At 39.6% G+C, this 12,351-nt stretch overlaps 1 protein-coding gene across 2 annotated transcripts in view; it reads right to left on the bottom strand.

Moving 5' to 3' along the window:
- Positions 1-12,351, bottom strand: part of LOC132391519 (uncharacterized) — a 237,636-nt gene that overhangs the window by 30,143 nt on the left and 195,142 nt on the right. For both annotated transcript variants that reach the window (XM_059964806.1, XM_059964807.1), the window contains 2 exons: positions 11,088-11,139; positions 1,670-1,781 (listed from right to left, as the gene is read on the bottom strand). In XM_059964806.1, coding sequence (XP_059820789.1) covers positions 1,670-1,781; positions 11,088-11,139 — 164 coding nt within the window. The remainder of the gene's footprint in view (positions 1-1,669; positions 1,782-11,087; positions 11,140-12,351) is intronic.

The following is a 12,351-nucleotide window of genomic DNA, read 5'->3' as shown; positions in this document are numbered from 1 at the left end:
GGAGTAAAAAAAAAGACCAACCAGAGTTTAAACCCACATAGAAAGAGAACCTTATAATGATAATACAATTGTTGAATATTCTTACTATTCAATCTCAACCAGTCATTTTACAATAGATGAAAATATGAAATGAAAAAATCCTCAGCAGTGGGTAACTTTCGGAGTCATGTTCCCAGTTACCCTTTCCTTTCAGTCACGTTGATTTTTCTGTAAATTATATTTTAAATTGCCTCTATGGTGCAAAATGTTCTAATTTGCACTTGAATTAATCGATACTAACTATGTTCCTTCGGGACCTCTTTCACTGAATTATTCATTCAAATCAAACTGCATTTCCACCTGAAAAACCAAAACCATTATTCCTAATTTTCCTGGTGAAATGCCACATCATAGATATGTGGATAGACAACATTAAAATGCTCAAAATTAAACCAGAAAGTTCAATTAAATTTTCTATTAGTAGATTTGAAATTGCTTTATTTACAGGTATTCCTAGATTTACAAATTTCAGTACAATGTCTTGGATTTTTCAGAGTACATATTTTCCATTTATGACATAACATCACTTTGTCTTGGTTGAGGTCTCTGTAACACACTTGTTTTTAAACTCATTACAAGTTATTTTGTACATTGTTCCAGATGATTTCAAAATACTTATGTGTCTTTAATATGATGAAATTTAATTTCAATATAATTAATAGAAGTAGGAAAAGTGAATGTTTGGCAGACATGAGCCATACAATTTTTGGGAGTTTCAATGGAATAAACAATCCTCAACAATGTGGACAAAATAAAAGTTGACCTCTAAAATGTAACCTCTGAAAGTGCATAATGTATTACGATGGGGAGAGTTGTAATAGGAAAGAAACTAGGGTTAAGCATGCGGCTAGAAGATCATGTGCCCGAGTTTGATGATGATCTATGTGAAAGCGAGATCCTTATGGTACGATGTGAAAGAATGTAAAGATGGGACTGAAAACGCCAAAATGTAATGCTAGGGGTAGGTTCTTTGAAGTTTTCATAAAACATACAAGCCTGCCAAATGTTCACTTTGCAGGAAGGCAGCAACTGCACGAAGGATTTTTGCCAACAATCTTGCAAACTTGATCAAGGTCTAAATCCCAAACAACATCATCAGAACTGTCTTTCACCTTCTCCATTGCCACCTTGACAAGTAAAACCAGCATCAGTTAGGAGTGGGAGTAGGTAATTTGAGCCTGCTTTGCCACTCAATCGAACTGTAAAGTCAATTCCATATTCTCATCTACTTTCTTAAACTTTGGCTTATCTGTCTCTGGCTTAAATAAAGTTCTGCTTCCATCAGGCTTTCAGAAACAGAAATCCAAAAGGTTCTGAGAGAAAACATTTTGGTCTAATGTTTTAAATGGGCAACCAACTTTTAAATAGTGACCTCCAATTCTAACATTCTTTCTTGCGGGGACGCATCCTCTCTTCATCCACCCTTCAGGTGAGTATTCTGAAAGGGTGGTTTTATGATTGCTTTTAATCTTAATTTAATTTTTTTAATTGTTAAAAATGATAATTTGTTATTCCAGATATTTATATGGATGATTATTTAAGTGCTTACATTAATCTGAATGAAAATTTTGATACCGGTTAACACATCTGTTTAACAATTTTTACATGAGGTAAAACAGTATTCACGCACCAGTTAGATCATCCTGCTCCTGTTCTGCATTTTCTTCTGATGCAGATAAATGTGGATAGTTAAAATCTTCTTTAAATGTTTCCACATGATTTCCATTCATAAATAGATCAATCTGCAAAGCAAGTACATTTATCAGAGAAACAGGAGATTCTGCAGATGCTGGAAGTCTTGAGTAACACAGACAGAATGGTGGAAGAACTTAGCAGGTCAGGCAGCATCGATGGAAATTAACAAACATTAATGTTTTGGGTAGAGACCCAGATGAGTGCTCAAAACAGTGTCTGTTTATTTCCTTCCATAGATGCTGCTTGACATAAACATCTGGCATTATAGCATAGTATAATGCTTCAGCCTACAATGCTATGCCAACCTTTTAACCTACTGTAAGATTAACCTAGCCCGTGGCTCCTACATAAGCTTTCATTTTTCTATCATCATTTAGGTTTCTTAAATGCTTCTAGTACCACCCCTGCAGCGCGTTCCATGCACCAACCATTCTCTGTATAAAGAATTTACCTCTGACATTACTACTGTACTTCTCTTCAAACAGTTAATGTTTTGGGTGGAGACCCTGATGAATGCCCAAAACAGCGACTGTTTACTTCCTTTCATTGATGCTGCCTGACATAGAACATCGGGCATTAGAGCATACTATAATGCTTCAGCCTACAATGTTATGCCAACCATTTAACTTACTCTAAAATTAAGTACAAATTTCAAAGTAATATATTATCAAAGGACACATAGTGGTGTGCAAAAGTCTTTTTTTATTAATTTTTTATGCATTTCTACAAACCAACTACAAACAAAAAACCAACAAAGTGAAGATTAATACAGTGCAAAATAAGCGTATCAGTTATATAATTCATAATAAGGAAACAGCACACAGAATAAAATCATATAAAGTTAGTATCCTTCCCACCCTCCCACTATGAAACTCCAGGCCAACAATTACAATATGTAAAAAAAAATTAATCAGAGCGTTCGACCCCACAAAACTGTAAATATAAATAAAGAATAACAATGCCTACTACCAAAACTATTATGTAATTCCCATCAAAAAGAAACCATAAAACTTAGAGAGAAAAATGCTGAAAGTAAAAGATCAAAAAGAATAAACTTAATCTAAAGGGGTGTTGTGAAAGTATTCAAGAAAAGGTCCCCACACCTTTTGAAATTTTATGTCCAAATTGAGAAGTCAGTAATGAATTTTTTCAAGGTCTAAACTGGACATAATATCATGAAGCCATTGAGCATGAGTGGGTGGGGCAACATCTTTCCACCTAAGGAGAACTAAGCACCTTGCCAAAAGAGAGGCAAAAGATAATGTTCGACGTTTAGTAAGACTCAAATGCATGTCTACCTTATCCAAGGTACCAAAAAGGACAATCAGAGGATTAGGTTCCTTAAGCTTAATAAAGATTACCTTCAAAAATCTAAAAAAGGGGGTATGGCTTTGCCTAACTTCTGTTTATATTATTGGGCAGCCAATATTCACTGTCTTACTTTTTGGTCCTTTTTTTATAATCAGTCTGATTGTCCAAAATGGGTGGCAATGGAGTTGAACTCTACTAAGGAATCTCTATTTCTGCACTTCCTCGTCGCTTGCCTAGACTAATTGTTAATCCTCTTATTAGACATACTCTGAGAATATGGGCCCAGTTTAGAAAATTTATTGGCCTTCATGGTTTCTCTTTCTCTAGTTCTATCTTACATCATCATCTTTTCCTACCTTCTATGCAAGACTCAGCATTTCATGATTGGTAATAGAAAGGGCATTAGGTGCTTTGAAGATCTTTTCACAGATAATCATTTTGTGACTTTTCAACAACTGTCTGCAAAGTTTAATCTACCTAATACCCATTTCTTTAGATACCTTCAAAGTAGACATTTCATTAACCCTTTATTATCCAATTTTCCTGAGATGTCTGAGAAAAATGTTGTGGACCTGTTTCTTTGTATTAGTCCATTGGGTAAAGGTTAGTATAGACCATAAGACAAAGGAGCAGAAGTCGGCCATTTGGTCCATTGAGTCTGCTCCACCATTTCATCATGAACTGATCCAATCTCCCCTTTAGTCCCATTCCCCCCCCTTCTCACCATAACCTTTGATGCCCTGACTACTCAGATACCTATCAATCTCTGCTTTAAATACACCCAATGACTTAGCCTCCACTGCCACCCGTGGCACCAAATTCCATAGATTCACCACCCTCTGGCTAAAAAAATCTTTTTGCATCTCTGTTCTGAATGGGCACCCTGCAATCCTCATATAAAATATCTTTTATTCGTGATAAATTAATAACGTTGAGGCGTGCCCCCTTTGATAAAATTAGAACTGCTTGGGAGCATGATTTAAATATTTCTTTATCTGATGCGGTCTGGGATTCAATTAAGTTAGTTAACTCAACCTCTCTTTGTGTTCTTCACTGTCTTTTACAGTTTAAGATTCACATGTCTAAAATTAAATTGCCGCAGTTTTATCCTGACATTAGTCCTGTTTGTGACAAGTGTAAAGGTGGCGAACTTCTCTTATCCATATGTACTGGGCCTGTCCTAGTCTAGAGAAATTCTGGAGAGAAGTTTTTTTATCTTTATCCCATATTCTTAATTGCCACTTAGAACCTAATCCTCTGAGTGTAAAAGTCTTAAACACATGTAAAAAATTCTGTAAAGCAAAGATACTTACAAAAATAATATATTTAAATGTTCCTAAATATAAAAAATAATCACTATAAAGAACAATAAACAGTTAAAAAAAACAAATCCATATTTGGTGTGACCACCTTTGCCTTCAAAACTGCATCAATTCTCTTTGGTACACATACACTGTTGCGCAGTTTTATAAGAAAAATCGGCTGGTAGGTTGTTTAAGCATCTTAGTGAACTTGCCACAGTCCTTCTGCAGACCTCGGTGGTCTTGTTTGCTTTTGTCTCTCCAGATTATCTCAGACAGCCTCAATGACACTGAGATCAGGGCTCTGTGGAGGCCATGTCATCTGAAACCATATATAAAAAAAGTCTCCGGTGCCTAAGAGTTTTGCACAGCACAGTATATCACCATATACTACCCTGAGATCCATTTCCTTGCAGGCATTCACAGCAAGTATAAAGAAATACAATAGATTCAATATAAAACTGCACAAAATAAAATGGACAATGTACAAAAGACAATGTAAATACAAAAAGAAAAAACAAGTTAATACTAATAAGCAATAAATACCAAGAACATGAGATGAAGAATAGGAACATAGGCTGAGGGAACAGTTCAGTGATGGTGTGAGTGAGGTTATTCCCTCTGGTTCAAGGGCCCAATGTTTCAGGAGAATAAATGTTTCTGAACCTGATGGTTTGGGGCCTGAGGCTCCAGTACCTCTTTTCCAATGGCAGCAGTGAGAAGCAAGTGTGGTCTAGATGGTGGGGGTCCTGGATGATGGATGCTGCTTTCCTGTGACAGCACTGCTTGTGCTCACTGGTGAGGAGGACTTTACCTGAGATGAACTGGGTTGTACCTACTATTTTTGATGGCATTTCTGTTCAAGGGCATCAGTGTTTTTATAAGAAGCCGTGATGCAACTCTCCACTGCACATCTATAGATGTGCTTGTTAAATTTTTAGATGACATGCTGTATCTTTGCAAACTTCAAAGAGTACAGGTGCTGCTGTGCCTTTTTTGTAATGCAGCTATGTACTGGACCCAGGACGGGTCCTCTAAATTCCGCAGCACTATCATTTCAAAATGGCTGACCTGATCCACTTCTGATCCTCAATGAGGACTTCCAGCTTCCTCCTTCTGTAGCTCTTTGGTTTTGTTGACATTGAGTGAGTGATTGTTGTTGTGGTACCACTTCAATCTCGCCTACGTGGTGATTGTGCAGGAGATGTTGCTGCCAATCCAAACTGACTGGGGTCTGCAAGGAAGGAAATCCGAGATCCAGTTGCACCAGGAGGTACTGAGGGCTAGGTCATTGATTAGTTTTGAGAGATTCATAGTCCTGCATGCAGAACTGTTGTCAATGAAGAGCATCCTGACGTATATATCTTCAATGTCTAGATGTTCCACAATTGAGTGAAAAGCCAATGAAATAGCATATGGTGTTGACCTGTTGTGATGGAAGACAATTGGAGCATATCCAAGTCGCTTCTCAGGCAGGAATTGATATGTTTAATCACCAACCTCTCAAAGTACTTTGTCCAGTAGTACTTACACCCATTGTGATGATAATCTTTGAGGCAGGTAACAACGTTCCTTTTGATACCTCATACTGCCTAAGCGAGAGGTTAAAGACATCAGTGAACACTCCATCCAGTTGATTATCACAGGTTTTTAGTACTTGGTCAGATGCTCTGTCTGTGCTGGATGCTTTATAACCATATAACAATTACAGCATGGAAACAGGCCATCTCAGCTGTTCTAGTCAGTGCCGAACGCTTACTCTCCCTAGTCCCACCTACCTGCACTCAGCCCATAACCCTCCACTCCTTTCCTGTCCATATACCTATCTAATTTTTTTAAAATGACAAAACTGAACCTGCCTCTACCACTTCTACTGGAAGCTCGTTCCACACAGCTACCAGCTACCACTCTCTGAGTAAAGAAGTTCCCATGAGTTCATTCTCCTGAAGAATGTTCTTACATTGGACTCTGAGACCGAAATCCATGTTTTGTTAGTAATAGTGGCATAAAAGGCATTAAGTTAATCTGTAAGCAAAAATTTGTTGACACACATGTTGCTTGGTTTTACTTTGTAGGAGGTGAAAGCATACAAGCCCTGCCACAGCTGTCAAGAATCCTTCTATGATTCTAGTTTCATCCGGAATTGCCACTTCTCATGTGAGATGGATTTCCAGAGGTCTTGGTCACCGGATCCAAATGCCATTGTCCTGGCCCTCACCAGATTGCGGAGCTCATGGTTCATTCAGGGCTTATGGTTGGGGAAGACTAAGTGATTTTGTGGAGACAAATTCAACCAGGACAGAATTTATAAAGTCTGTGACAACCGTGACATACTTGTTAGGATCCTCTGATGAGTGGTTGAACAAGGCCTAGTCCACTGACTCGAGGCAATCCCATAACTGCTCATCTGACTCTCCAACCACCTCTTTGTTGTCCTTACTTCTGGAACTTTGCTCTTTAGCCTCTTCCTGTATACAGGCAGGAGGATAGCCAGATGATCAGATTTCCCAGGATGTGGTATAGGGATGTAAATCCTTGTATTAGACATTTCCACCCTTGGAAAAAGTCTCTGGCTATCCACTCATCTATCCCTACTATCATCATTTATACCTCTATCAAGTCACCTCTCATCCTTCTTCACTCCAGAGAAAAGCCCTAGTTCACTAAAAATATCTTTGGGAGATGTGCCTTTTAATTCAGGTAGCACCTGGTAAGTCTCCTCTGCACGTTCTCTGAAGTGTCCACATCCTTCCTAAAATGAAGCGACCAGAACCGAACACAATATTCCAAGTGTGGTCTTACCAGAGTTGTATAGTGCTGCAACTTTACCTTGCAGATCTAGAACACGGTACCCTAATTCATGAAGGATAACACACCATATACCTTCTTAACAACCATATCAACTTGAAGGGCAATTTTGAGGGATCCATGGACGCGGACCCCAAGATTACTCTGTTCCTTCACTGGCCAATGAGGATATAAAGATCATTGTCAGGGGCACAGCAATCTCTTCCTTCACTTCCTGTTAGTAACCTGAGGTCACCCCATTTTGCCCTGGGGATTTATCTATCCAAATACTTTTCAAAGGTTCCAGCACTTCCTCTTCCTTAGCATCAACATGTTCCAGCATATCAGCCCGTTTCGTGCTTCCTCACAAAGTTAAAGGCCCCTCTCATTGGTGAATACGGAAACACACATTACCCTCTCACCGGTGAATACTGAAACACACATTATGGACCTACCCTACCTTTTTGAGATCAGACATGTTACCACTTCTATCCCTGATTGGTCCTACTTTCATTCTAGTCATCCTCCTGCTCTTCACAGACCTGTAGATATCATTGGGGTTTTCATTGATCCTACTCTCCAAGACTTTCTCACAACACCTTCTACCTCTGTCCATTCTTCAGCTCCTTCCTAGCTACCCTGCAACTCTCTGGAGCCCTGTTTGACCCTTGCTTCCTAAATCTCCTTTCCTCTATTTTTCTTTTGACTAGATGTTCCACATCTCTTGTGAACCATAGTTTCTTTACCCTACCTCAGTGGGACAAACTTATCCAAACTCACAGCATGAACTCACTAAACTACTTTCACATTTTTATTGTACGTCTGATCCCAATTTACACTTCCCAGTTCCTGACTAATGCCACTATAATTCCTCCTCCCACATTTAAATACCTTCCCATACAGGCTGCTCCTATCCCTCACCAAGGCACTGCTGAGTAAAATTGTGGGCATGAAGATAGACAAGTCCCCTGATCCTGATGGAATGCATCCCAGGGTACTGAAAGAAATGGCAAAAGATAATGTACCATAATTCTCTGGATTTTAGGCAGGTCTGGGCAGATTGGAAGATGGCGAATGTCATGCAACTGTTCAAAAAAGGATGTAGGCAAAAGGCAGGTAACTATAGGCTAGTTAGTTTAACATCTGCAGTTGGGAAAATGCTTGAAGCTATCATTAAAGAAGAAATAGTGAGGCATCTGGAAAGAAATGAATCCATCAAACAGACGCAGCATGGATTGAGCAAAGGCAGATCCCGTTTGACAAACTTACCAGAGGTCTCTGAGGACATAACAAGCACAGTGGATAGAAGGGAACAGATGGACATTATTTCCAGAAGGCATTTGATAAGGTGCTGCATAAAAGACTTATCCATAAGAGTTGGGAGTGACGTAAGAGATGCATAGAGTTGGGGGTGACGTATTAGCATGGACAGAGGATTGTTTAACTAATAGAAAACAGTGAGTTGGGATACACGGGTGTTACTCTGGTTGGCAATCAGTGGTGAGCGGTGTGCGGCAGGGGTTGGTGCTGGGCCTGCAACTGTTCACGATATACATTAATGATCCGGAAGAGGAGACCAGGTATGTTTGCTAATGATACTAAATTGAGGGGAAAAGCAAATTATGCAGAAGATATGGAGGTCTGGGTAGGTCTGTAGTCTAGAGTAGTTTTTTGTGTTGTTTTACGTAGTTCAGTGTAGTTTTTGTTTTATGTAGCACCATGGTCCTGAAAAACATTGAGTCACTTTTACTGTGTACTGTACCAGCAGTTATGGTTAAAATGACAATAAAAAGTGACGACTTGAGAGTCTGCAGAGAGATATGGAGAGGTTAAGTGATTTAAGAGCAGGGAGGTTATGCTGCAACTGTACAGGGTACTGGTGAGGCTGCACTTGGAGTACTGCGTGCAGTCTGGTCTCCTTACTTGAGGAAGGATATACTGTCTTTGGAGGTGGCGCACCAGGTTGATTCCAGAGATGAGGAGGTTAGTCTATGAGGAGAGATTGAGTCGTCTGGGATTGTACTTGCTGAAATTCAGAATGAGAAGAGATCTTACTGAAATATACAAAATTATGAAAGGGATAGATAAGATAGAGGCAGGAATGTTGTTTCATTCTAGAACCAGCGGACATAGCCTCAAGATTTGGGGGAGTAGGTTTAGGACAGAGAGAAGGAGGAACAATTCTCTTTCCAATGAAGCAGGGGAGGCTACCTCAGTAAATTATTTAAGACAAGGTTGGATAGATTTTTGTATAGTAGGGAGATTAAGGGTTATGGGGAAAAGGCAGGTAGGTAGAGATGCCATGATTTTAATTGAATGATGGAGCAGGCTTGACAGGCCAGGTGGCCTACACCTATCTCTTATGTTCTGGACTATAATAAAGTTCATGGAGTTGTACTCACTGTTTCTGAAATGCTCTGACACCTGACCTGGTTCACTGCCTAGCACCAAATCCAAAATTACAAATGCCACTCCCCTCACCTCTTTTACCTCATTCCCTGCTCCTTTTGAAATATCTAAACCCTGGAAATCCTGCCATTCCTGCTCTTGTGACAGCCAAGTCTCTGTAACAGCCACAACGTTGTAGTTCCATGTACTGACTCATGCTCTTAAGCAAGCTCATTACCCTTGTTCCTGGTTCTTCTTGTTTAAAATAAATATGCTACAACCCAAACAAGAGAAAACATGCAGATGCTGAAAATTAAAGTCAAAGAACCAGTGACTGAAAGTGTGGATCCGGCAGAGGATAAAGCAGCTGACAGGCGGCAGATAGAGAATGCCAGAGCTGTGGAAGTGACTGGGATAGGGTAGGGACCCCAGGTACCTCCTCATGGCGGAAAGCGTGGTGTGTAGAATGTGGTGGAAGCAGTCAATTGTATGTGAGTACCTGGGACACTCAAAGCATCCGAACTGAGAGGCTTGAAAAGAGATTTTCAACCTATTCCATTGATGCCATTTTGCCCTTTTGCCTGTCTCCTTCCTCACAGACTGCATTTCCTCACACGCTGCATTTACCTGTACATTAGCGGCAGCATCCTCTGACCTATCATTCTGATTCTCATCCCCTACTAAACCTTTCCGAACAGCTCTAGCAAATCTGCCTGCAAGGATATTGTCAAGTTCGTGTGTATCTCATCCTTTTTGTACAGGTCATACCTGATAGAAAAATCTGAAAACCAGTCCCCTGCACCAAGTCCTCAGCCATGCACTCATCTGCAAATCATCCCATCTTATCCTCACTGGCACGTAAAACAGACATCAATCTAGGGATTATGACCCTTGAGGTCTGGACGATTGAGGGTCATATACTGAAGGCACAAAAGTCTTTGAGCAGTGCCAACAAGAAGCTCTTCCTAAAGGCAATATAGGTTTCAAGGTAGCAGGGCCATGGACACCATCTACCCAGTTACAAGCCTGTGATTGTCTTTTAAATCTGCTTCTAAACTAATGTTAAATAATTTGATTTTAATGAGGTAACCAAATATATTACTTTGCAGACAGTTTATATTCTCTTGCTAAGAATATTACTCTTATTGTTTATTATACCTCCAAGCTTAATGTTGCCTACTGTCTAGTACGATCCATCAAGATAATGTTTTATCTCAACTACCACTCATCGTTTCCCTTGAGGAACTTGAATTTTAACTGTTGAAAATTACTTTAAAAGAATATGCATAACGTTTGCTAGTTGGGGTATGACGATGGGGTAGCAAGTTTTTCTTAAATCTTTAAAACACTCACTGTACCTTGTACCCTTGTACCTCAAGAGGTTAAATACTTATTTGTTGAAAGACTTACAACCATGTATAACCCTGGGAAACATCTAGTGAAGATTGGGGGAACTGCTGGTTTTATGGCTGAGGCCTATCTCAAGTGTGATACTTCATTAAGCAACACTGCAACTACAATGTGCTCTGTTGGGTTTATCAGAATCTCTTAACGTCAATACTATACCGTAACATTCTGCTTTGGGTGCAAAAAGAAGAATGGCTTTAGAACAGCAGACCTAGAAACAAAATAAAGGATAATTTAGAATTGGTTTCCACCAAATTATTGAAGTAGTTTATGGAACTGCTCATCTTTGTTCAAAATCTATAGCATAGTAGCAGCAACAGCTAAAGCTTCAACAGAGTCACAAAGGCTAGCACTCCAATCACTGCTCTGGACTGAGTCAGCTGGTTTGCAACTGGAGAATGATAACTGGTCTCAACACCCTTCAGACATGCAAGTTGGCCAAGATCCTGATACTGCTCACTATTCTCAAAACTTACATCATGACTGAAATCAGCTGAGGCATACCTTATGGGCCAATAACTTTCTATCAAAGACTGTACATGATCTTAGGCTAAGGTACTAAAGTTCATGCTATATTCTGGGCAGACAGAGCTTGTCAGGTGTGGTCAGCAGCTCATCCAGGAGAAGGAAAGCTCTGATCTCAAACTACCGCTGCCTTGCAGCTATATACACTCATGGGCAAAGCTTCGGGTGTAAATCTCAAAGGAAAAATCAGGAGATGGAGTCCCTAAGGCAGTCCTATATTGAGCTCAATGCTGACTGGAAACTCCTGCAATGCTTCTGGCACCAAACCATATCGGTCTCTGCTGTTCCTTTGGGTTCATCAGGTGCATGAAGAGGGGGAGCTCGCTACATGGGCAACAGCTTGCTCTCCATCCCGTACAGCCCAGGCTCGTGTATCTTGACAGCTAGGACACAAAATCCACGGTCAATTCTGACCAATGGAGGCCAACACAAACCCTTTGGGATTATATCCCAAAAATTTTAATAAATGCTTTGGAAGAATAGGCGGTGAAAAAAAGATGAAACATATAAAATCTATCCAATTTGCAGAGGTTGAAAGTGGTAACTGAACTGAAGGGAGTAAAATTATGAGGCTATGAGGAACATCTGTACATGATATCATGGATTAACATAACTTGCTAGAACTGTTCTCTTCTTTGTTTATCACCCCAACTCCAATTGCATTACAGTCCTGAAACAAACTCTACAAGAATGGCAGATCATTGAAATACTCTATGATAAAAATATAAGAACATGTTTACCCAAATAAAGTAAGTGAAAATGTAACAGAACTTGGAAAATAATAATGACTATTACTCAGCAGTGGAGAAAAACAAACTGTAAAGGAAGTACTGTACATTAAGTATTCTACACATTAGGGTTGGAATGTAATAGACAAAAACTTTTAGAGTTCAGATTT

This window comes from Hypanus sabinus, chromosome 3 (genome assembly GCF_030144855.1).
Source record: "Hypanus sabinus isolate sHypSab1 chromosome 3, sHypSab1.hap1, whole genome shotgun sequence".
Lineage (NCBI taxonomy): Eukaryota > Metazoa > Chordata > Chondrichthyes > Myliobatiformes > Dasyatidae > Hypanus > Hypanus sabinus.
Note: the sequence above shows the minus strand (reverse complement) of the source record. Positions and strands in the feature narration are given on the sequence as shown.